Source organism: Ammospiza nelsoni, chromosome 3, assembly GCF_027579445.1.
Source record: "Ammospiza nelsoni isolate bAmmNel1 chromosome 3, bAmmNel1.pri, whole genome shotgun sequence".
Classification (NCBI taxonomy): Eukaryota; Metazoa; Chordata; class Aves; order Passeriformes; family Passerellidae; genus Ammospiza; species Ammospiza nelsoni.
The window spans coordinates 80039341-80066804 of NC_080635.1; the positions used below are offsets into that span (position 1 = coordinate 80039341).

General features: G+C 37.1%; 1 protein-coding gene and 1 long non-coding RNA gene across 2 annotated transcripts in view; one reads left to right on the forward strand and one right to left on the reverse strand.

Moving 5' to 3' along the window:
• Positions 1-27464, reverse strand: part of TAF1B (TATA-box binding protein associated factor, RNA polymerase I subunit B) — a 45851-nt gene that overhangs the window by 13569 nt on the left and 4818 nt on the right. The window contains exons 7-8 of the mRNA XM_059468168.1: positions 24325-24481; positions 18025-18124 (exon numbers count right to left, since the gene is read on the reverse strand). Coding sequence (XP_059324151.1) covers positions 18025-18124; positions 24325-24481 — 257 coding nt within the window. The remainder of the gene's footprint in view (positions 1-18024; positions 18125-24324; positions 24482-27464) is intronic.
• Positions 21684-24443, forward strand: LOC132070947 (uncharacterized). The gene is made up of 4 exons (XR_009418051.1): positions 21684-21759; positions 22461-22584; positions 23840-23960; positions 24116-24443. It is a non-coding gene; the product is annotated as an uncharacterized LOC132070947 (long non-coding RNA).

The window sequence follows — 27464 nt, forward strand, 5'->3', positions numbered from 1 at the left end:
AGTCAATTTGTAAATTTGGAACCTTCCATTAAAAGAAACTTAGCAGGGCTTTACACTTTATGCACAACTTCAGAACTTTTCTGAACAAAAGTGAATGCAGGCTTCTGCTCTTTTTTTAGTTCAGATTACAGAGTAACTGTGTTTACAACAAGACATGATGTGACCTAATGTAGTTTCATTCAATAATTTGCCTTCATTTATTTTAATATAAGCTCTGTAGCCAATGCTCAAATTTTGTTTTGAGTGATTACCAACATTACGCTGTCTCTTTTTAAATGATCTCCCCTCAGACTGCAGTTCAGACTTGCATGAACACATGCTAAGGCAAATGAATAATTCTGCTGTCACCTACTATTACACATGTAACTTTTTGTAACAGTTAGGAAGTTGTATCATGTTCATTATAGTTTCTAAACAGTGTTAAAATTGGCTTAGACTGCTCCAGGACTATCTTGAGAAACAAGTAAAACTTGCACTACCAGAGAGCTCTGCAGAAGACCAGGCTCACAGTACTTCCCATTCCTTCTAAAAAGCAGTGCTAAATTGAATACCAAACCAATCTTGGAACAAAACCTGAATCATAGGTAACTTCTCTTGAGTGTACTGGGAGAAAAATTAAAGTCCCACATAATTCAAATAAGAACATTACATGAATACTATTCATAATTAGATAGCAAGAAAATATGCTTTCCCCTAATGAAAAGCAGTTGAATTAGTAGCTTCTTGATAATATATCACAGGTGAAAATAAATGAAGACACTGGGAATTTAGTAATTTGAAGCATTCCTGTTCTCAAACATCAAACTATCACCAACAGAGTTATCCAAAGTCTAATCTGACACTGAGCTACTTTAAGGAATATAGATCTTAACTGGAGGGCTCCAATAGACACCTTTATCACCTTTCACCTTGGCTTCCCTCCTTGCACCAGGGCAAGGAGACAGCTTTCCTATCCTAGGTATTGGTCAAGCAAACCTTCTTCCCTCTGCCCAATATCTGCTTTTGGTTCAAAGCTTTTGTTTGCAATCCACAGAAGGCAACTGGGTTCTTTTTCAAAATGGCTAGAGAGTGCTTAACTTTGCAATGACAACCAATGTTTTTTTTTTTTTTTTCTGAAGACAAAAAAGTGGTATAAAAACTACAAATAAAAATTAAGACTGAGAGCTACCACTTAGATTATTTTTAAAACACTGTTAACAGACAAAAACTGTTCTTGACGTCTGTTCGTAAGAGATCAGAAAACACAGAATGTGCATCCTAATAGAAGATAAAGATCAACCAAATCAACTGCTGTTTCCCAGGGTTTAAAGCCTAAGCCCAAACACATTCCCTGTAGTAGTCCCAGCACTATGCCATGATGGTGAGGCTGAACTGAACCCCTGCTTCCAGCAGCAAAGTCACCTCTGGAACTGGGAGCTGCAAGCACAGCCGCATCCAGCACAAGGTCACACCTGCCTGAGACACAGCACAGGGCTGAAAGGCCAGGGCTAAGGACACTGAAGGGTTCCTGCAGTAACCAAGCACTGGCTGTTTTCACCAGCCACTGTATGCCCTGTTCATACTCTGTTTAACTCTGAAAGAGCTGTGGGTTCACACAAAAAATCTTTTATTCTGTCAAATTTCAAACATATTGGGAGGGTTAAAAGAGAAAGAACTCCCAAATTCCACACAACCGACACAGCAACTGTTGAGACAATATTAAGTAAAGATGCAGCATACAAGCAGCCTCAAAACTAATAAAAGTTACCACCTTCTACTCAGCTATGTATCTCTGAAAGAAAAGAACCTGATAAAACAAGTTGCCTTGGAAGTCAACCAGCAAATTCACTAGGAAAGCAAGATCCAGAGCCAGGGCCTCCCTCCTTTAGTTAAAAAACTCTGCCTCCAGCAACCCATGATTAAACCCCAAGGGAGGAGTACTTGGACAATAGAGGACAGTGTTAGATCATATGCCACACACCCTCCAAGTATAACTTTCACTTATCCAATCATAAATTAAAAACTTCAAGATGTATTTCTGTGGTATATATTAGGACAACTCCCCTGTCCATCACCACATGAAGTTACTAAGTTCTCACCTTGTTTTGGGAACCTGGGAAACACAATAAAAACCACATATAAAACTCAAGTTACAAACCCTTAAGGGCACCTAATAATTCCAGGAAGACTGACAAAAAGCCCTTTTAAAGCTATTCCACCTGCTAGTCTTTTCAGGTGTTTTGCAAGCTGGGATTCCTCCAAGACTGATCAACAATGCTGACAGAGTCTGTAACTTGTCCAGATGGGCTACAGAGGTTGCCAAGACCTTTTCTTAAGCTTTGTTTTAAAATCTTTGTCTCTTATTCCCACATATGACAAATAAGGTCACTCCAGAAAGCAGTATAGAAGATTAGTATTACTTGAGAGTACTTTCCCCTGCCCCCTGAGCACAGGAGAACAAAATACACATCGTTGAGTCAGTGAAAAAGTGTCTATAACAAGATTTTCATAATGATAAATATTCATTAAACTATTTAAATCAGTTGTCTTTATCTTTCAAAGTTACATGGCATTTTTCACCTGTATTAGAAAACAACAAACTGGTTTTCAGGAGCAGAGGAGCCAAACTATTAGCATGATAATCAGATCAAGTAACAGGTAATTGTTTTGAGTAAGCCAAGATTGCAGCCTCTCCTACTTGTTTGGACAATATCAGAATATTGCTGATCAACAAGCAGAAAACAGTATGCACTGGCTGGCTTTCTAGAACAATTTGCAGGCTCCATAGTTTCTTGTTTTAAATGTGGTCTGGCTGACTCTTTTCTTGGATAACTGTGTAAGCCATTTTCTTCACCCGTGTCAGGACAATATCCCATTACTTACATATTCACAATATTCACAACTCAGCTTATGGTATAATGATAATGTTCTACTATTTCTGGAAATAAATAATTATACAGTTATTCTAAATTCTTCATTTCATATTTTTCTCTTTCATCTTTCTTTCCTGTTCAGTATTTTTTTGCAGCACAATTCCCTTCCTTATCTTTTTACCTGTGCATTTCCATCCTGGGATCCTTTTTTCCCCATGCCTGCACATTCTCTGAAGTTCTACTTATGTACATTCTCTGAAGTTCTACCTACTTTGTGATGCTTCTATTCCACACTGGACATTTTTCCCAAGGGATTTCTTTAATGATCATTTAATACTGGAACCTAATAAGATCTGACTAATTTTTTCATTATCAGCTTTTTGTGAATCTTAGGGAATCTTCTAATGTTTAGAGTTGGATATGCAAGGCTTCATCATTTTTAAGATGACAAATTCAACTTGGACTGAGTTTGAAAAAGAGTGTACTAAACTTACCAGGAAATGGATTAATAAAGCCATTCAATTTGTAGGTTTGGAAAACAACAAGTTATGAGGGTTGAGGAATGGGTTTTTGCAACACAATCCAGAATTCTGCTTCATACCTTGTGTAAAGCAGGGCATGCCCATAAAATAAAATAAAATATATTTATTGTAAAAATAATAAACCAAATGGCTGCCCTAGTGCATGTAAAGATCTTTGAATGCTGCCTGGATTGAAACACACATTCCCAGGAACCTAAGCTGGCTCTACATTTACATAAGGTAAAATCAGGTACCAATAATGGAGCAGAGCAGTCAAGTTCTCTATGGCACCTGGCTCACCTTACTTTGCTTCTGCTGCTCAACTGGTTCACATATATCTGGTCATCTGCAGCATGAGCCTGATGTGGGATGACAGCAGCCACAGTGCATGCAGATTGCATAAAAGACTTGACAGTAGAGACAATAACTGTATTAACTGTGAAATTTACACCCAAATTAGTATTTAAAACTGAAGGAAATTATCTTGTGGACCAATTATTACATACTAGATCATTAACATGGTCACAAATCATATTTTTCATGTTTTTTGTATATTGTTACAGTACTACTAATCTAGCTACCTCCCATATAAACCTACACCAACACATACTGCCAATTTATTTTAAAACAACATCGGTTTTCCCCCTTGCCTGACCTCTATCTACCTCTCAGGCACAACCACAATCACACCTGGAACAGCCACAAACGAATGTAATAGCCATCAAACACAAATTAAAGGTACTTTAACATTGTGTATTACAATGAATACAAACTTTGAAAAAATAGGAAATAGTGAAACTTTTTTTTTTCCATTTAACCTAGCTGGAAAAAATTAATGTAGGCAACTTTGTAATGGGTAGATTCTGAGCAGTCTTTTCAGGAAAGCCTTCTTTGTCAGAGCAAAGGGTATACAGAAAAGACATAGGCAATGTTTGAAGAGACTCTTTAAAGGGCCCTTCCAACCCAAACCATCCTGAGATTCCATGGCATAGTCAGCACTGTCACCACTGCTGTATAGAAACACCCTAGGCTTGTGATTGGCTGGTGAGTGTGAAATTGGACAGGGAGGAGCCCCTGCACCCTGCTCCTGCCTCCTTTCCTCAGTCTTATCTGAAACAGGAGAACAGACTCCAGGACCCCCACGTCTGACTCAGTGCACTCATTTTTACGTGGACTGAATTAACTGTGAAATTTACACCCAAATTAGTATTTAAAATGAGTGGATAGCATTTAAATGAGTGGATAGATTTCTCCAAACCCTGATATCCATGAATCACATACAGACGCTGATGTAACAGTGAGAGGGTGTGCCTGGAATTATTAAAAGGGGACCAAATGACAAGAAGAAGACAGGTGAAACTGCTAGAACTCCATTTAGATAGCTGCAAAGAAATATGCATCTCGTGGAACTTCTTCCATTAGAAAGACAAAGAGACCAAGCACACAAGTAAAGCTGCTCCTTTACAAGCCTCCTATCAAGCAGAAGGAAGAAATAAAAGGAAAATAATTTGTCGACCTGAAAGACAGGGAGACAGGTTGTCCAAGTTATGTGTCAGGTCACAAATGGGCAGAAGGGAAGAAAAAAGAAGTTGGGATACCATCTCAAAATCACAGAAATCACACGGGCAGGCTCTCACTTTCTCTCTCCTTTTAATAACTGTTTCAGCTGCAACAACTACTACATCCTAAAATCCCAAATTACTCCTGGCCATTGCTGTAGAGCAAGTGAGAAGGGCCTTTACATAGCAAAAAGATTAATTTTAGAAAATGACTCAATAAACAAAGTTTATGTCTTTTTGAGAGAAAAAAGGTGATAGACTGCATTAAACTGATCCAGGCAGTTCTTCTTTACTGAAGAATTCAAGATGGCACGAGGATGAGCCAGCAACCTACATACAAAGAAAAAAGCCATCTGAATGTCTATTATAGATGTACTCCTTTACTAGGGGAAAAAAAAATATTTGGCTGCCTAACAGGCTTTTTAATGGGCTACTTTCAGAGGAAGACATATTTTTCATTACATGATTCCTGGTTAAAGTGGTTTTTGAATAAATGAGTTTCAATATTATTAAACCACGAGAGACACGTGCTTGAGCATTACATTGTTCATGCTCACAAGCAAACTCAGTCAAGTATCACTTTTCCAAAAAATGTAGTCATTCTAAAAACACATAGAGGACTCCAATAAGGACCTGAACTGTCATAATGTATTGAAATCTAAGAGCTTGGAAACAAATTTTATTGAATTTCATAAATACTTCGGTAAGTTTGTTTTCTTTCTTCATTAAGTAATGCTTAAAGACAGGTATGGACAAGCTAGAGTTTCTGTTACACAACAGCAAGCTCTCATGATAAACTTGATTACAATAACCCTTTCAGCAGTGAACTTCCTCCTCAGCTTTTTTCTTTCAAATAAAAGCCTCACCCTTGCTTCTTTTCATTCCGCACTACTTTCTACCCTGAACAAGTACTGCATGCACCTGCTAAAATGCACAAAAAATACAGAGTTAGGCAGAGAAAAAAGCCCCTCTGATGGATACACACCCACTCCAAAAAACCTTAAGATTATAAGGTATCTCAAAACACCAGCAGAACAAAGCAGGAATCCCTCCTTGTTTGGGAAAGTAAGTGCAGCACAGCTGATTAGCAGAATTTGTATAGATAGAATTTTATCCCTCTCAAAAGATTTTTTTTTTAATAAATAAGAATGAACACCTTCTGTCTGAATTTGAATTCTTTAAATAGTTACCACTGAAAACAAGAAATAAAAAATCATATGGCAATTAAGGTAATTCAAATTTCAGTCAGGAAAAGAGGCTCTTACACATTAGACCTGGAATGTTTTGAGAAGAAGACTTCAGCAAACAAAGGAACATGTCTAAAAGCCGGTCTGATGGATAAGCTTTCAGGGAAACAGAAAGCTGTTAACATTCCTGTCCAAACTCTCCAAGAGCAAACAGCAAATATTTTGACCTGTATTTATGAGTTCATGAACAGATTTAGTCAGGAATTACTCTGTCTGAATCAGACCCAAACTAAAATATATATATGCAATCCACCAAAATTCTAAGTATTATGTACATGTCCGCAAGTCAGCAGTTTCCTAAGAGCTGTGTGATGACTTGAAGACATGTGCTTTAGCCAGTAGCAGATTATTAAGGGATACAAAATCCTTTCAAAAAGCCAGTGTGGAAAAAAAAAAAACAGGCACCACTTTACAGCATTTGGAAAATCATCAGGTTTCTTCATGACTGTGGCACAAACCCACCCCAGTCCCTCAGGCAGGTGTCTTTGTCCCAGTTTTCCACCTTGGGACAGAGCTGCACAACACCAGCCCTGAGAGCCCAGCCCAGAAGCAGTCTTGTGACCAGGGGGAATGATCAGCATCAAAGGAGGAGAAAGGACCAAATATTCTGCAACTGAGTTGGTTTCACGTGGCTTGTACTAATGCAGGCTTGAACTCCATATTAAATGAGGAAAAGGAAAAGATTCCAAGCAGCTCCCTACTTCCTGCATACTGAACTCAGACGCTACCTCGCTTTAGAACCAATATGAGATGAAATTGTAACGACTACACCCTAGAGCATTTATACAGTCTCAGCTAAATGCACGTTCTCTTCAGTAATTCCTAAATTTCATATGGTCAATTGTAAAACTTTAATCAGCATTCAAAGAAATGAAAAGAAGATAGAGTATTAACTTAATCTGTTCACAAATCAGGACCTGTACTTGCTGTTAGGGCCAAAAGAAGACTGCACAGAACCAAGGACTGCTTAAAAATATTAAGGGTAAAGTGCAAAACCCCTTGAGCTGTGGTCCCCGTCAGCCCAGGAGCTCCCCCATGACCTAGAATTTATTTATTCTTACATGGCTTTTCATGTTTCTCTTCTCGCTACATTCCTAGGCCAGGCTTCTTGCAAGTGTTCCTGCTTCCTCCTGGCATTGGGATCATCACTACTACTCAACAGTAAGGAATTTTACATTGTGAGTTATTAAACAAGCAATTCCTTTATAGTTCCTCCATCAAAACAAACCAAAAGGTCACTAGAAAAATACAAGCTATTTTTCAAATAGCAAAGTTTTGCTTAAGAAAAATGTGTCATATTTACTGCTTAGAATTCTTTGGTGTAGGCTAGACATACCCCTTTTATGCAATGATTTTGTGTACTTTTACCATTTAATCATTCCTCAACATTTTTCAAGTTGAATAAGAAACACCCTGAGATCTGTAAATGTGAAACTTTATCAGACCATATTTAGTTCACTTAACTTAAAGGCTTGAACTATGACTTTTATTTAAAAGAGTTTTTCTAAGATAACTAGTTAATGAAAAATGAAGTTTTACGATCTTTAAAAAAGTCTCCCCAGAACACAAAACCCACAAACTGAAAGCTAAACTGAAACCCCAGAACAAAAAAAAAAAAAAGTGACTGTACCACATCAATCAAAATAATCTATTTAGCCTTGCACCCAGAAGCGAGCAAGCAAAATGTGCAGGGAGAAATTTAAGAACCAAGCAAGCCACAACACTACCAAACATCTGTCCAGCTTTGTACCTTTTGTGGCTGACTCAGCAGTGAGATCTCACTATTCTTTTGTTTCCAATCTCTATTCCTCCATGACATTTGTACAGTCAGCATCTGGCCCTTTTAACATCCAGAGCATCATTTAAGGCAAGGAATTTCACCAGTTACCCACAAAACATATGAAGCCACATCTGCTGCTGTTTGATTCTGAACCTGTAAACCAGCAACCTCTGCTGACACCTCCCAGTCCTTGAATTGGAAGAGACATTGAACAATTGCCTCCTGAACATGTTCTACAAACTACCACCACATCTTCCTCTTAGTCACCTCTTCTTTAGGTTAAAAGATAAGTAGATAATATTAATTTTTTCTGGTGAGAAAGTTGTCTCTCCTTGATAATGCCTGTTGTGATTCTGTACTCTCAGTTCTTCTGCAACAAAAGGAAGGGTAAGAAAAGCAAAACAATCAAATCTCTGTATAGTATTTAAGATACAGTACATTATAGATTCATACATTAACATAAATTTTTTTCATCTCCATTCTTCATTAGATGTCAGGAATTATTAGAAAATAACTTTAATGTAGCTGGTCTATAACAACTGTGTGTTCAAAAACTGCATCATGAAGGGATTACAGAAACCTGTATCATTAAAATCACACAGGTATTTAAACTAAGGCTGCTACCTGAACATAGCAGCATTGATAACACCAGCTTTCAGAGAACACTGCAAACAAATTTTTCTTTACTTAATATTATTTTTTCCACCTAGAATAAAGATATTCCTGTTAGCTGTTGGACAAGAATGAAGTCTGAGAAATTTCAAGCACTATTTCTCCATCTGTGTTCACCTAACTATGAAGCTACAAGATTATATATCTCAGTAGATGCAACAAGGGGAATATTTGACTTGTTCCAAACTGCTCACACAGAATCTGGAATTTTATTAAGGAAAAAAAAAAGAGGAAAAGCGAAAAAAACCAAAGACTCAACAGAATGATGAAAACTTAGGAACTTGCAGGTATACCTTTGTTTACGCTGGATTTTTTTTCAAAATTATCATTCTTCTTTGAAAATTCCTTCTGCCTGTGTAAGTAATCTTTGCATGTATCAGCAATATGCATTTTACTTTTTCCTACATGGTTTATTAATCAAAAATGGTCAGCAGACCATTTTATTTTAAAACCCATCTTCAGACTAGAAAATTATTTAACTTGCTACTAGCATAGCATTGTTATCATCTGCCAAATAAGCAACACTAAAACAGTCACCAAACATTATAAATCATTTCCACAACAACAATTTCAGTACAATGTCCTCACACAAAATTCACAATACAAAAGTATACAGAGAATTTCACTCCTTAGACAATGGGACAAGAAACATAAAGCCTTAGAACAGTGATTCACTTCACCTGTCCCTCCTAGAAGAGTACTATAATTAGGAGACTAAGTCCACACCCACAACTAAAGAAACACCAGCACTTATGAAATACTCTACAGTTTATGAACTTCTATTCACATACTCAAACTCTGTAATGAAGCAAATTCTAATCCTTTGCTTTTAAGTTGATGAAATTACAGTACCATAAATAGCATCTTTGATATAAAACATTAAAAAAGAATGAACTATCATTTGCGGTATGAAAGCACTCAGCCACATTCCATTCAATTTAGGGTACAAACCAAGGAATTACAGGAGAAAACTGAAGGGACGCATTAGCCTGAAGAGCAAGACAAGTACCTATATTTTTAGTGATGCTAAAAACAGTCATAATGAGATTTCCATGGATCTTCAGTGGTCAATATTACAGTTTCATATTAAATTATGCCTTGATCTATGAGCAGAGCACTCGAGAGATTTCCAAGTAGCACCATCCCCTCTGCTTTTCCCTGAGCACTTCATGATTCAAGGATAGAACTCATTCTTCCCTGTAGTGCAATGAGGGTCACCAGTGATCTTTTATTATGAGAAGATTATTAATTCTTTCAGTTTGAAAAGAATGATGAAAAAGTCCTTAGGCTTTGTTTTCAAGCTTTGCAAACTTGCACAGACCTCCAGAAGAGCTGAGTGCAGGCAAGAAGAGAGAAGTATCAGTACTCTGATAACAGTCCCTCTGCTAATTTCTATCCTTCCTTGCTATCGAGATTTATGTGACCTAATGAAAATACTCAGTAAGTGAGAGAGCAGATACTTTTCAAAGCTTCCCAGGGAAGATCCTATCTAAGTTTATACACTTCAAACACAGGAAAATATCTGTGATATGCTTCTGACTGCAGGAAACAAAACAAAAGCAGCTCAAGGTATCTAAACCAAAATGCAAACAAGTGTTTCCAATGTGAATAAGCCAAGCAATACACTTAGATACAGGAGAGATAGTTTCCTTGTGTTATTAGGTACTGTAAATCAAAGAATTAGTTTTCAATAAACCCATAACACTGATGCTACTTCTGGTCAGAACACAGATAAATTATTCAACCAATCCCAGCAGCATATTTTACAAGAACCCCCTCACACTTTGTAACAACCTGGTAGAGATTATTAGAAATTAATGGGGATTGAATGCCAAATTATTTCTAAAATTGAGCCATTGTGCTCAAAAGCTAAGGACTAGCCAATTCCTGCTTTTGCCTGTATATGGCAGGTCAAATCACAGAGCAACTGTCTTTCCTTAATCCATGAGAAACCCTCAATTTTTATGTTTTCCTCCAGGCTACCTGACAGTTCTTCTGCCCCCAACATTCACAGGGAAATCAAAATCAGGAGGCGTCTTAAATTACTTAAACTTTTCAGCCAAATTTACAAAACAAAATGGCTTTTACTATGCTTGAACAAAGCTGAATTGATTCACATACATTTTTGTGGCACATCCCCATGTAATTCAAAGCAGCTTTGCTGAGCTACTGAGTTGTTGGGCGGTCACAGGGCACAAAGTGTTTATGTGGTACAAGTATTAACAATCATATTCTGATTGTAATATTGCCTGTAATGAAGAGAATGAGAGAAAGAATACAAATGTGAGGCTCCATATCTGTAACCCATCTGCAGTAGTGAAACTCTGCAACATATAATCCTATTGTAACATAAATGATTAACACTACATGTCATTTATAATGTGGAAGACAAGTCCCACATGGGGTAGTACTGCACAAGGATATAAGTCCTGAGTTTAAAACTTTTTCTCAAGTAGACCTTGCCAAATACAGTCCTGTAGGTCACTACATTCCCAGACAGATCTGCCATACTCCTCTTTTTATTGTGGGATAATTGGATAAAGGGAAAATCACCAAAAAAAGATACTCCTTTTTGAAGCAAGGGGAGGCATTTGACTGCACTGCTCAGAGACATATCCTAGATAAAAAAAAGAGACAAGAAACTACAGATATTCTGCAATGAAACACAATGTAAAGGTGGTTAAGTTGTAAGCACCAGGGAAACTTAAAACCCAAACAACCCAAAAATCTTGAATTTCAATGCCACAGGTAAATAGGTATGTCACGAAATAGGAAGAAAAGCAAGACTGTGCTATAACTAGAAAAAGAATACGAATCCATTGCATTAAAATCACATGTAAGGAAGAGAAAAATTATGTCTGCAAAAAAGTAAACCACTATCTGATAAAATGGAGTATTTTACAAAGGAGAGGCCCAGATAATTTACACACAAGAAGCTTCAAGGAAATAACTGAGGAGTTCTCTGAAAAACAAATGTTGTTTTTTAAATAAACTTAAGAAATTCTAAACATCAAAGGGCTCTCCACTTTAATATGCAGTATTTAAAAAAATGTAAAAGGGGAGATTCAGGAACTGTAGAATGATTAGCTTGGCATGGATCCTGAACAAATTAATACTATGGCAATGGGAATAACAGAAGCTAAAAATATCCTGTCAGTCAAGCAACCTTTGTAAGGTCAGGAGAGGAGAGAGTGGACTGAAGCTCCAGCTCCCATAAGAAGCTGATCTGAAAACCCTTTTCCTTTTTCACAGTAAAGTTAAAGGGGAACCAAATCAAAATTACCACTAAGTCTCACTGGAAGAACCTAACTCATACTTTAATCAAAACCCAAGAGCTGCTCTGCAGGAAAGAGCATCATGAAGAACAAAGCTGCAAAACAGAAGCATGCTGGATTTGCTAGCAAAGGAACAGCCTGGCAAACTCATCTCAGAAATCAGATCTCTCATATCATCATCAGAAGTGAGACTGAAGCTGACACAGAAAAATGGGTGACAGAAGGATTAGTGCTAAAGAAACATGGATACCAAAGTGCTGCCAAGAATAAAACCAGGCAACATTTTAAAAAATGGAAGAGAAGAACAAAAAGAAAATACAAACTACAGAAAACTGTAAAAGAAGAAACAAAAGAGTTGGAAAGTTTCCAGGCAGAATAGAGAAGAATGATCATCTCTCACATTCTTCAGGGAAACCTTTCATTCCTAAATAAAAGAGGAAAGAAATTTACTAATCCAAGCTAGGGAGGGTGTGTGTGTAAATGCATAAGAGCAAGGTATGTACTCCTCCAACACAAATAAAATAAAGCCAAAGCATCATACAGAACAAAACACTTCATGCTCCACTGGCATATTCTCAAAAGAGCTGAAGACTTCCAGTCTACTTTATAAATACATTGTAACATCTACTTCAACACCTATCACAGGACACCATTAGGGAAGGAAAGCCTTGCATGAATTATAGAGCACAAACATTTGTTTTCAAACTGTTCAATTTTCCATCAAAGCCAACATCAGTTCATAATGGAGCATTAATTAAAAGTCCTTATTTAAATGAACATGACTGAGCTGCCCAGAGCTACTGGTCTAATCCAGCACAGAAAGAAACATAATTTTAATGTAGAATGATAAGCAATTAAACCTGAAAGAGACAAGGTATCAGCAAGAAGGTAAGAACAATAAGCTTTCCAGTTAAGTGGGATAAAAGGGAAAAAAATCATGGCATGTGATTTTGAGTTTCATGACTCATTTCTCTTGTACACAACAGTGATTTATGACTAGCGGAGTATATTTCTGCTGCTTTACCAGGATGCATTCAAGAATTTTCCACAGGAAAAGGTAAGGAAGAATGCTAACATCATTCTCAGCTGGAAGTTTGGAAAGTGTTTCTGTATCATGGAAAATTCTGAGGAGTAACACTAGGAGTCATTTCAGAATCAAGATATCCAGGGATGGAAATAGGCATATTAGAGCAGAATTCAAACTAAACAGTGCTTCTGTTAATCTAAGCTGGAAGTTGCATGTGTAAAAAGAAACAAAAAAAAGCTATACTAAGACAATCAAAAAGTAGTATAGATGGTAATTGTATCATGCTGGCAAGTTCAAATCTTTTTAAGTGAGTACATTCCTTGTTACAGGCAGCAATACTCCGGATTATACAAAATAACAAACAAAAACATGAAAAAAGAGAGGATGGAATTGAATTACAGAACAAAAAAGGAAGAATTTTTAAGATACAGATTCCTAGGCAGCAAGGTGTTTCAACAACGCTGTCAACACTAAAACATTCAGTGTCCTTGTAGAACCTGTGGATTTAGAATTGTGCAGCTACTTCCACCTAAGAGAAAGGGAAGGGGGAATGGAGAAAGGCTTCTAGAAAGAAGCCATTCTGTGACCACACTCCAGGGCAGAAGAAGTGGCAAGGATAATTCAGGAAATACCCATTCTTTTTGTCTTCAGGGACAAGGTGGTAGACAGGTCTGAACAGAATTCAACTAACCCACCAAGCTCAACTTCCTCCAGGCCCCCCCCATCACTGGGGAAAGAAAAAAGAGATTCTTAACTCATTTCTTCCTAAAGTTTTCTTTTAAATTTGGAGAAGAGATTGAGAGAAGGGAACTTCTCTGAGGTCCCACATCATGCGCCTTGCCAAGTCCAGATACTTGAGCATCCAGAGACAATCACTTGCAAAGCTCTTTAGCACAAGAAGATCTGAAAGATGCTTATGAGACTACACCTATCCTGCTGCACACAGCACATACTCCAAAGTGACGTGGTTGTTATCTTCAGTACTTTAGTAAATCACGTTGCCCAACATCCATGGGAGTGACCTGCTTACCTATATATACACATAATTTAAATTTGTGTGTGCATGAAGAATGTGAGAATCAACGCATTACTTTTGGACATTAAAAAAAACTCCACTTACAATGCATTAAAGGTAAAATACACTGAAAAATAGTGTGTTTTATAAAAGTAATGAGAGCTAAAGGTAAATTTGAGGAAGGAAAGCATAACCAACTTTTAAGCCCAAGAAAATAATACTTGAGAGATAATTTGGTATATAATCCCAAGTCAAAAATGCATGGCAAGACAGACCTATGGCAAAGACAACTTGTTGACAGCTCAAGGCAAAAGGGATGCTTTAATCAATTTTGTATAAGAATCAAGATAAATCCTTAAAAGCAAAGTGGAGGATGTGTATCTTAAAGATATATCCCTACTTCACGCAGAAATAAAAGAGGGAATTTGTGTGCAGACAGATTATATCAATAAAATAATATAAGCTGAAAACAAATTATTCAGTGAACTTTATATATACTAATAATAATTTACAAACACAATTTAACTCCTATACTAATGAGTTTTAAAAGAAATAGATATCCCAAAATTCTAGATATCCTATGTGCATTAAAAAGGGAAAAAAGGTGACTTCCACCCAAAGCAGAAAAGATGACTGCACTTATCAAAGATGTATTGGGTACTGGCACAAGCCTTAGGATGAGCAGAGATCTACTGTAGTTAATTTGCAAACACAAGGAAAAAAAACCTTCACCTCCTGCACAGAACAAAACCAAACACTTATATATCTTATTTTTCTTTCATACATACAAAAAGATTTTAATCAAATGGAATAAGAATACTTCTTTTAGAAAAAGGAAATTTTGCTTTTCCTTTCTTGTACTGGGAAGTTAGAACTTCTGAACAAAACAGGAGAATCTTGCTGCTTGCCCTGTTAACCCTCTCACTGTACCTTTAGGTAAAACCTATTTTCCAAGGGCTAATTTCTAATATACACGATTTAATACAGGAAGGGATAAATAAGATTACTAATAAAGTAAGAGCTTAGAAAATTGACTTGGAACAATGGAAAGATAAATACATATGGAAGATAAACAACTAATTTTTTCTCAAAGATCTTCTATAAAGTACTTTTATCCTTCTGACAACACTTTAGAGTAGTACTTCTCTCCAGCTAGGCCCTGACACCTGTCTAACAGTTATACATCATGATTAAAGACAGTACAGAGAGCAGGAGGCTCCTCTCTCTTTATGAGACAATCATGCTCAAAGCTCCCACACTTCTGTACAGAAGTGTTCAAATATAACCATACCTTTGTGGCAGCTATTTTAAATAAAGTTCAGTTTTAGCAGAATGAAGAATTATGCCCTTCTTGTTAGCTGTTCCACCACCAAAATATGAAGGCCCTATTTGCCACCTACACTGAAAAGGTGGAACAGAATACAAGGCATTCTTGAGGTTAGAAGGGACCTCTGGAGATGACACATGGAGTCCAACACCTCTGCTGAAGCAGGATCAACTGCAGCAAGCTGCTCAAGACTGTGTCCCATCAGGTTTTGTCTACCTCTGAAGACAGGGACTCCACAGTGGTCCAGGGCTGCCTGTTCCAGCACTCAATCACCCTTAAACAGTGAAAGAGTTTAATATTCAAATGGAATTTCCTGTTTTTCAGTTTGTGCCCTGTATTTCAGTTAGGTACTTTCTTTCCACTGCACACCACCAAGAGGAAAGCCCAATGCCATCCTCACTCCTCCCTGACAGACATTTATACACATTACTGACATTGCCCCCAGCCTTCCCTCCTCAGTGATAAACTCCCAGCTCTCAGCCTCTCCTTGTACAGCAAATACTGCAATCACCTCTAACTGCTAAATAGGATGCAACACAAGGAAAAACTGTCAGTGATACAGACTCCACTCCTAAATACACAACAGAGAAATTTATCACAGACGGGAAGCCTGAAACTTGTCCCATTCCTTGCATATGGAAAACAATTACTAAGTGACAAGTTATAAAAATCCCTTTGTGCATGTACACATACACATGCCATTACACAGAAAGTAGGTGACTCACTTCATAATAACGTTGCATTTACTTTTCTAAGACCTGTAACAACTTCAACCTTGCACAAATTCAGCATATTTTGAGTGTGTGGGAAATTGTTACTAAAAAAAGCCTTAAAGCCCCTGAGAATATTTATATACAAGATGAGCCTCATCAAGTTAGGCTTCATCTGCACTTAACTGATAAAGTGATATTTAGTATGATTCAAATCCTTCAAGTTACTACAACAAAATTACTTCTTGATTCAAATTTGGGATGCAAAGGACACAACTAAATGCACTAAAAATCTGTTCAAAATTAAAAAGGAGACATATGGAATAGTCCTGTCAGTTATCAATATTTTGGAACATGTTTGCAGCTTATATTTACCAGACTTGAAGTACAACAAATAATGGCATTAGAGCAACTTACATACCTGGTTATAACAGCCATAATATCATAAAGGTTTTTAAGATAATTGTCTACAAAATATTCAATACAGAGCAAAGCAGAAAAGAATGTAAGCTATATTTTCAGAATGGAATATTACAGAATCTCATTTCCTGCTCCAGGACAATAAGCTCATCTCCTGAATTTCACAAAACTCAGATGCCAAAACTAGACACAGTAAGACATTGGTAATCTCAGTGCTGCAGTGAGAAACATGAGATGTAGGAAAGAGCTAGTAAGGATTTTGCAATTATCAGCCTCATGATGTAGTAAAAAAACCATTAAAACTAAATACAACTGAGTATATGCCTTACTAAAGTAACATTGAAGGTAGAGTAAGGAACAAGGAGCAGATATTTCTAAAAAGAGGAAGCCATAATAATAATGGAGTGGCTAGAAAACAAATGGTACAGTAAGCCTACAGAACTACACCTATATATCTCAGTGAAAACACAGTTAAGAGATTACCTGGTTAGTGTGCATATCTACTAATGCTTTGGAAATGAAGGGAGTAGCCCTATCCTAAAAGGAAACAGTAGGATCCTCCAAAGGAAACTCATCTCCTCTCGGTGAACCAGTTCTCCCACTTTCAGGTATGCTACAAGCTTTACGGTTGCAATTCACAAAATAAAAACTCATGCAGAAGATGAAGGCAAAGAAGGACAAAGACTTAAAACCAAGTTTATACTCATATTTCAACCTAACATATTTTCTGTTAAGGAAATTTCTAAGACAAAGAAATCAAAAGCTTTTATATTAAATTTATCTCCTGATTTTTAGAAGTTGAGGTAATAATTCTCATTTATCCAGACAGGAAAGCAGTAACACAAACCCAAAAATGCTAAAACTTCTGAAGGGTCACAAGCCCTGAACAACTCATGACCTGCTGAATATAAGCTACATATTGGAGAATGTTAATGTTACTTGCAACATCATCATGAGGGCTTGGCAGAATTGCTGCTTTCTGTTCTTAAAAGCTAAGATTTTATTTGCACACTTCAAAATTCCGTAATAAATTTTTATCTGCAACAGAAATGTCATTGGGCAATTGTTACAATACATAAGAATCTTAACAAGGGAAACTAAATTTCACTCAAGACTGTCCATTACTATTCAGTTCCTAGAAGAGCTGTATTCCCTTACATAGATTTTAGGTTTGATATATTTCAATCAGTACAGCAAGGAACAGAACAAGAGATAGCATCTAAACCATATTTTATTAAAAGAATATGGAATTGCAAAAAAATTCAATAGCTATTTCAGATAAGCACCAAAAGGGATAATATATGGCCATTACACTTGAAGCTTAATCCTGTTTCTGAGTGTTTTGAGAGCAGTTCTGAATACCCTTTTCTCCACAAGTACTTATTGATTTCATTTTAACTTAGGTAATCAGTATAATAAGACTGGTTAAAGATTAAAGCACTCCAAGTCACAGAGTGCGCTAGGTTCTGCCAGGCTCCAATACTGTGAAACATGAACTGCATTATATAACAATAGATTTAATCAATTTACTAGTACAGTGACCAAAATAATTAAAATATCACTAAATAACTAGGTTTTGGTTGGGGTTTTTTTAACTTTTCCTTTAAGAAAAACATTACCTCTACACAAAAGATCTTAAGATCAAGTCCACATAACTTCATTTTCTCTGGAAAATGCTGGAAAACATTCATATATGGAATATGCCCTTCAACAACAAACCTGCATTAAAAAAAAAAAAAGACCAAATCAAAATAATATATAAGGTAACAAATAATTATGTTTATTATAAAATTAATATACAAATCACCTTTTGATTTGAAATAACACCAGTATTATGCTACCTAAGCAATTCAACCTGAAGTTACACACTGGAAATGTCCACAGAACAAAAACCAGTTCAATCATTTAACAGGCTTTTAAGTTCAAGCTGAGATGTGACTGACAAATGATAACATTATGGCAGTAAGCATACAATCAACAAGCTTACATGGAGTTTGTTCTACACATTCTTCAACTACTGCATTTCTTGAACTGCTTTAAGCCTCCTTTGAATGGCATGATTTTTTTTCAAAATTCTCAAGCTTTAAGTAAGTTTTACTTTTAAACCACAGACTTTCAGCTGGAGAAGTTTGAATTGGATAACACGATAGGGAAGAAAATCACAGAATGATGAGCGGATACACAGAACTGAAGCCACATTACTTACATTTCTATGATGGTACTTTTCAAAAACAGGATTACTGAGGGATAAATAGAAATTGTTTTGTATACTAATAAATAAAAATAGTTTCATTCTTATTTGCACACAAATAATGCATCTTTGTTGTTAAAAACTGGTTTTGGTAAGTGGTTGACAGTATTATTTGATATTTTTCTTGAAAACACACACACATATATATGTAAAAGACGAGACTTAAGAACAGATACCAATAAAAAGCCACCACTACGCCAAACCCCTCCTCTTATCCAGCATCTTAGCAGACACCCACAATAGGACAAGCAAGCATTGAACAAGCACAAATCCTCACAAGGCAACACACCCATTCCACACTAAGGCACACTGGTAGTCTCCCATAGGACTAAGCTAGAAACGCCTTCCCATCTCCTCTTCTCCAAACCAATTTTGTTAAAAGAGTACATTAAACCTGAATAAGTTAACATTACAGAGAAGACTCTAATAATCAGGACTGAAAACAATTTTCTTCCCTGCTGATGAGTGTTATCTCTCTGATCTTGCTACATAGATTAGTAACTTCTAGATCTACAAATATTTAATGTCCCTTCTGAGCCTACAGCAATTCACAAGCTCACCTGCTATCTCCCTGTTCTGTGCCTCATCACTATTTGTTCCATGTTATGTAGTGTGTATCTACTGAAGTTGACTAAAATTCTGTTTAAAGCTAGTTACTGCAAAATTTACAGTTACAGTCTACTTTTTTGTCTACTTTTTTTTTAACCAGTCTTATCTGAATGTTCAGTTTAATTGAAAAAAATTAGTTAAACCCAGGATTAAAATAAAAAAGTGCATTTCATGATTGAAACTGTCTCAAATAGTTAGAATAATTTATAATGATTCCTGAAAAATAACAGCAATATGAAAAATCATATTGCCCAACAGCCTTTGTTCCAAAGCTCTGCTTATTAGTCTTTTAAGTGAAGAAGTAACAGGTGGTGCACAGTCCTTTCTAATCAAATGGTGTAATGATCATTTTGCTAGTGAAATTTCAGTAGCTTTCCTCAAGCAGCAGCAACAGCATTTTCCCCCCCCCCCGAGTGGAGATGCGCGCTGAGCTCTCATGAGGGTGCTCTCCAAAGCAGCCCCCCCTCCACTGCTGGTCCTTGCCACCCTGCCTGACCTGCTGAGCAGCTGGCACATCTGCTCCTTAGCTCCTTTTAGCCATCCACTACACTGAGGAACATAAGCTTCAGGTACGGTTTCACAAAGTTGATTGAGCCAAACTAAAAGCTCAACACAACTAGCAGGATCTCCCTCCTTGTGAACCAGCCATGAGCTGCTGTTGCTGGTCTCTTCCCCAAACCCAAATCACAAGAGCAGCAGAAAACCACCTGTTACCCTTTGCTAGCAAGGTTTCTTTCATCATCTAACAACTGTAGAGAAGCTCACAGATGGCTCTGCAAGTGACACAGTTGCCAGAGGGAAGGGGGGACATGACACAGGCAGGAGTAGAGGGAAGCAGGACCTTCCCCTTTCAGCAGCAGTGATGCATTACTGGCTCAGCTGATGATAAGCTTTGGCTGACACACGCTAAGGCACAGTCACACCATCAGCTGTCAGACATGAAGGCCTGGAACCAAGGCACTGAGAGCAGCAAACGCCTGAGCCAGCAGAGCAGCAGCTGGAAGCGCACAGAATCAGGACCTTGTCTCGGGTGTGGTGTGGTGGTGATGTAGGCAAACCACCCTCACAGCTTGCTGCCTCTGAGATGGGAATGAATCCCACCCTCCTTCAGTCCCCCGCCACACATTCCTCCTTGCTGACAAAAGCACTTGTGTGACTTCCCAGAGCATCAGAATGGAATTAGTCTCTTCAGGGTTTCACTCCAACAGACTCAGATGATTGCAGGAACATTACTGCCAGCACAAGGCAGAAAGGGACAGCAGTGAAGCACTAAAATGTCCAGTGAACCTTTCTTTTAAAAATTTATCTTCTCTAGATCTACTTCTTTCACCTAATAAACCATAAACCACATGAATGCTAGCATCCATGGCAAGAGAAAGAACAGGAATGTTTATGCAAGACCATGGCACCAAGAACTTGGAGCAGATTAAACTGATGCTGGAACCCCATCCCTGCACTGCAAGAGACAAGCAGTGTCCACCAAAATTTTTTTTTCAAAAAAAGTTTTCACTAATTTGGTTGTACCAAGTCAAAGCACTGCAACTGTTTAAAAGTAATATCTTTTCTATCTTAAAATTATTGTCTCCAGAAAAAAAAAAAAAAAAAAGAATGCTCTTTCTTCTCAGGTTAAAAGTTGTTTTTACATTCTAAAAATACAGCACAAATACCCTGTTGTGAATAGAATGTGCTGATGATGCAAATTTTAACACTTATTCCAGAAGTATAAATTTGGAATAGCACTTCAGAACAGTTTCTTTTGTCTGCTGCTCCTCCAAACCTTTCATTTAACAGACAGATGGTCAAAACACCTGTAGGACTATGTTCTGTCAGGGAAGTGCTTGAAAACTTGGCTGGCAGATGCAGTACACAGTCCATGTTCTTTTAATTACAGCAGCAACATACATTAATAAGGCCCAAGTATGAAAAAAATCCTCGGTCCTCAGCATGTTAGAAGGAAGTGATGCATTTGTTAAAGCCACAGTAATGCCACAAACTGATTATAAGTTTAGTCTTGCCAGCACAATTAGGTATAATCTCATATGAAAGGCATTATTTCACAGAATCTCAAAAGTCTAGCATCTTGAACAAAACCTAACTACTTTATTATTTAGATGAATAATACACATCATATGGAATATTGTAAGACTGTTAGCGATGGAAAAAGATTTAATGCGTAACGTAGACATGAGCAGAAATGCTGTTGAAAGTGTTATTTTTAAACCAAAATGTTCCTGTCAGAGGAGGTAATTGTAGTGTTTTTCTGCTAAGTGTGTCAAGTAGCAAGGAGGAGTGTATTTTTGGTGTTGTAAATCCTTTAAAAGCTGGCAGATTGCCCGACTGTAGTGCCTAAGCATGTATCACAAGGGAGGAGTGGTAGTCAGCTGACTTCAGGGTACAGAGAAAACCAAACTGAGGAAAAAACAAGGCAGAACTTTAAACAGAACTCTAATTCAGCTGGTTTAAATAAAACAATTTGCCTACAAAGACTTTAAAGGTAATGCTGAATACTTAATGCTTTCTCCGCATAGTTTTCATCTTCAGTCTGTCGTTATTTTGTATCTTAATGCATGCAAAAATGTGAACATTGTCTGATTTTTTAAACTTAAATATTCAGAAGTCAGAAAACAAGTATTTTATGGTAGTTCATGCAATTTAAAATTCTTTCTACTTCTTCATCAAACTTGTTGAAAGGCAAAGACCTTAAGGGTAGGGAGGGAAGCATGATAACGTAATTACAGTCTTATATAACTATCATATCATGGTAAAACTTTGCAATACAAATAACATTCTTTTAAACTTCACTTTCTGTACTTCATCCAGTTAATATGTTCAGTGCATTTAAAGTTACAGAATCATTGTGATTTATACAATCTTATACACATAAATTGTATCTAATTACATTATATATTCTCATTCAAATAATCTTATTTCAATTTCCAATTATTAGTTTTAGATTATGCCATTCTGTGCTACATTTGCTACTTGATTTTTAAAATCCTTTTCCAACCTTTTTACTGCTTTCATGTTTTCTCTAAATCCATTCAAGTGTGCTCATCTCTTAAGGATATTAGTCCAAAGGATAGTCTCCAGGTTCTTTTTCCAGGATCTTTTCTGCAGTCTCCAATTTTTAATGTGCCAAACACAATAATTTACCATTCATATGCAAACAAAACTATCTATCTTCCCTCTTGACAGCTGACTTCAGCAGTTATTGTTTGGTTGGGTTTTCTTCCAACCACACCATTGTACTAAGAGAGAAACATGTGAAGATGTCTTTGCCTGGTATGAGCCAACAATGCTTCCAGAGACAGTTTCCAAGGTACAATAACCAAAGAATATATACTTAATTATTAATTTTTCTCTCCAAACAGAATGGGGTAACTAATAATTTTTTAGTGTGAACCAGTTGCTCTGTCCCAGAAATTGTAATTTATTACCTGGATTTTTGCCATATACAAACATTATCAGACAGGTTTTACATTATATATTTGCTAATCATTAACAAAACTACAGAGTATGTTATGGTAGTTCTGACTCATACAGAATTTCCTAAGGAAGAAGGTAGCCAGTAAAAATCTTGCTATTGAACACTACTTTTGAGTTCTACTATTTCTTAATCTACTCAATAAATACTTTTGTATTGCAGGATATTAGTTTGAATTCTGAATATTATAGCATTTTAATGAAAATTTTACAAGCATCTTTTATGCAATAGCATATCCAGTTATGCAAATATGGAATGGTTTGTGCAATTCTGATCAATGAAGGCAACAGCCACCCCTAAAGTAAAATCAAAGCGTTAAATTGTTTTGCATAGAAATTGATTATCTAGTAGTAACTACTGTACTTCAAGACATAAAAAAAAACCCTTTTGGAAAGTAGAGGTTTTGCAAAAAAGATCCTTGAATATCCATCCCTCTTGGAAAGTTGGTACAAAGCTAGAAAAGTGCAGGTGGAACCTGGCATGCCAGGGGAGAGAGGCCATGATGGAACAGCAGAGTCTGGGGGAAAAAGCCCCTTACATTCATCACACTTTCAGCAGCTACACCAGATGTAAGCACCATAGGTAGGGGAAAATGTACCCACTGCCTTGCCTTGTAACTCACAGGTTACATATTTGAAAAATAAAAATTAAAGCACTGAACTTTAAATCAGTTTTTCCCTTACTTTGTCTGAGTTTTCAATTTGATTTGCCAATGTATTTACTTGAGTATTTCTATTCCATATATTTTGGCTGAGTAATATTTTTTCATCATCTGTTTAGAAATACTCAGTATTTCAACAGTTGTTAATAAAGGGTATCAGAATACAAAAGGTTTTCCGAGGAAAATCTAGGAATTCCTGAACTTATTTAGGCCTGATTTAAGACATTTTTTGCCAACAAGAGTTGATGAATTATTTTTCATTTCTGAAGGAAAGTCCACAAGCAAAGTGTTCATGGCCTTGTAGGGGAGAGAAGGGAGCTGCATTGTCAGCAGTAGCCTGACAGTCTCCATTTAGCATCAAACCCTATTATTAGAACAATTTATTTCTACCATATTAAAAGGTATTATTCTGAACTCTCATAATTACAGATACAAAGATATGAAGACAAAATGATCTTCTTATATTAATTTCAACTCCATTGCATGAAGTTACTTTGCTGCACTTCAGATCACTGTATACTGCTGGTATTGTCTGCAGGATGACACTGATGTAAGTCCTGGAGAATGTTTAGTCATTTAATTCTGACATGCTGACAATAGCAAATATCACAGAAGTGTGGCCATACACACCTCCAGCAAGTCTTAAGAATTTTTAAAGGAGAAGGATAAAAAACTTCTCTAACTTCAAAACCTTGTTCCTTACAGGTCTTTGAAATTCACTGCAACCAACAGAGAATGTCCTCCAACAGCAGCTGCACAAATGGTTATGACAAAGGAAAGACAAGACAACTAAATATAAAGAACTTCTCACTATTACTGAGCAAATTCATATGAGGGCAATAGTACAGATCTACTTTTGAAAAAAATATTATTGTTTATAAAAGCAACAATTCTTCACTAGAGACCATTCATACCTTAAGAGCTCGGACAATGTAATTGGTTCTCTCACCCAGAGCAAAGCCAAGTAACAAAATGAAAGTGTCATTGGCATTGTCATCCTCAGTTTCTCCTTTTGGTTCTTCATTAAATACAAGCTGCCATCTACTGATCCAGAGTACACAGAGGTGCTTTCTTGGGTTTTTGTTAAAAGAAAAGAAAAAAGGCAATTGATATTATAGATACATGAACCATGCATGCAAAAATCAAGATAAAGGAACATACAAGACTTGTTCAGCAACTAGTAACATTTTGAAATCATTACTTTGAATTTTTTGCTTGTTTGTATGCTTTTCTATGAAACAGTTTAACCCCAATTTATTAATCTACCACAATATGAGAAGAGAACCTGTTACACAAAGTGCTATTCCACTTGACTAGGACATTAACTCCTGTAGAACATATAACTAGTAGTCCTTATGAGCCGGAAATACTGTTTTCCATTTGAGACTGTGAGGAAACAAGGGAAAATCTGATGCACTTAAATCAATGCCTCTGAGTTTGAGATTAAAACACAGTTTTAAACTTCAACACAGGCAAGACTTTAATGAAAAAGTCATTTACATTGCAGAAATGTTACTGATGTTAAAAGTCTGCCCTGAATCCATCTGTCCAATGAATATATAATCTCCAACTGTGGAAAAAAAGGTATTCTTCTAAAAAATTTATATAAATTCACTGTCAAAGAAATAACTTTAGAACAAGAATGCAGGAAATAGTGAAGAGGGTGGGAAAAAACCCAAATAAATTAAGACCCAAACCTCCCTACTTCCTTACTCAGGTGAATCGCTAAAAACGAAGAGAAACCGAGAGAAAAGTTTGTTTAGTAGAGTGATTTATGAGTTTGGAACCTTTTCAGCAGTGAAACCTGAGAGTTCAGGAAAAGAGGATAAAAAAAAAATAAAAAAATCTGTAATCCCCTCTTCCCTTCATTATGACCCAGCCAGGACGAAGGAAAATGTATTTAAAGCACACCGGCACAAAATGTCATCATTGACTCTGCAGAGATTTTTCCCATTTCATTTCCCCACAAACTGTTCACCCGTTCAGGCAGGAATGGCGAGAGCTGGATCCACAGCTCCCCGGCTGGGAGGGCAAGGGCAAAGAGCCCACTGGAAACAACCGGGACCTTCCAAGAGCCCGGCAGCTTCGCGGGCTGGCGACAGCCACACCTGCGAGGTGCCAGGGTGAGCGGGGCAGGGCCACAGCGCCCGCAGGACGGGGACACCGCGCACAGCGCCTTCCAAGGCCGGGCTGCGGTGCCACCTACCGGCCCCGGAGCTGCGGCCCCGGCACAGGCACGGCACAGGATGGGCACGGCCCCGGCACAGGATCGGCACAGGCCCGGCACAGGCTGTCAGAGCCGGCCCGAACGGCCGGTGCAGAGCAGAGCGTCCCAGCACACACAGGTGCGTCAGGGAACAAAGGCAGGAACACGGGAACATCGGTTTAATCCCAGGAGTCAACTGCTTCACCTTTCACATGGATACTTGCGCTTAAAGGCAGCTTCGTGACTGAAGCTTCATTGTTAATTTCACATTCAACTCAATTTATTTAAAATAATCCTCATTATATTTGTGGCCTTAATGATGGCACACAATTTCCTTTTATTTCTTCCAGCTTATGCGTGGCATGACAATGCACAGTTACACACAGCTAATAATTTAAGAGTTTTATAGGCTTCTCTAGCATTATCTCAGTACTATACTCAGTGGAATTTGCTATTAACCCTAGATGAAAATAACAAAAAAAACCCAAAGCCAAAAAACCAAATGCCATTGGGACAAGCCTCTTAGGGAAAGAAGGGTGTTGAGCTTTCTAGTCGGTAGCAATAACAGCTCAGCAGAAATGACCCCAAGGAAAATATTTATGAGTCTTCACAAGAGATTACAACAGACTAGAACACACATCCTTATGTTGAATTTCAATAGACAAAACTATTTCTATGTTTGTCTGATTTCACTGACATTTACTTTAAATATCACTGAACTCGTAACTAATTTCAAGTGATTTCAGTGAAATTGATATCTACTGGAAGCTGAATTCAATCTCTGAAACAACTAACCAAGACAATAAATTATGGCCTACTTAGGACTACCTTGCTGTTCTAAAACTTTAAGCAGCAGACCTATAAAAGGCACAAGTACTGAGGAAGAAAGGAGCTACCCTGGACACTAAAAAGGGGAAGGAAATTCAAGGGAATACTTTCACTAGAAATTCTTCACTCAATTCTTTCCTTTTTGTATTATATTTGTATAACACCCAAGATTCTACATGCACAAACATACAGTGACTCTTTACCTCAAAATGTTGTCATTTTAATATATAAGGATGAAAGGTTCTAGTATAATATTTTAAAAATTTTGCATCACCATTTTTATACCTTTTCCCCCCACTCCCTAATTCTGTCTGGAGTTTTCTAATTGCTGCTGATCAAATTTCTCACGCTATTACACTTCTGGACTTAACAAAATAAAAAGCATGAAAAAACAAGATTGCATTCTTCTGAGGGTAGAGAGGCAATATCACAGAAAAACAGAAACATGCCATAAGGAGGATAGTACATAACAGGGGAATAAAGAAGGAGATATGGATAAAGAAGGAAAAAGTAAGCAAAGAATAAAGCAAGAGCGAAAACCATCCTAAGTTTAAAACACAAGCCAAAGCTTTCAAATATGCCTTGAAATGCATTTCCAGTATCAGGCATTGCAGCATTGTCTGGTATTACAGTTGCCCAGCAGACCCTAATGCTCCATTTCTCTACAACATTCTAATGAAGAAGTTCAGCATTCTGTAGGTATTTTCCTGCTGCTATTGTGAGCAGAAAAGAGAAACTGATGGAATGGTAAAATATGATTTTTCATAGAAGGGGTCATTGGGAAAGCAGTAAAAAGACTGTGGAGAAAAAAGATACAGAAATACCAAAATAATGTAAAGAAAAAAGTTAAAAAGCTAAATATATGTGTGGGAGAGAAAAAAGAATACACCCCCTTAAAGAACAAATAGATGTTTTTAACATCAAAGTCATGACAGACAGCTCTGCTATTGGTTAAATGCAGTTTAAAAAAATGGTTAAATATGGTTCAAAGCTGCTGTGTTTGTGAACATCTAGCTTAGA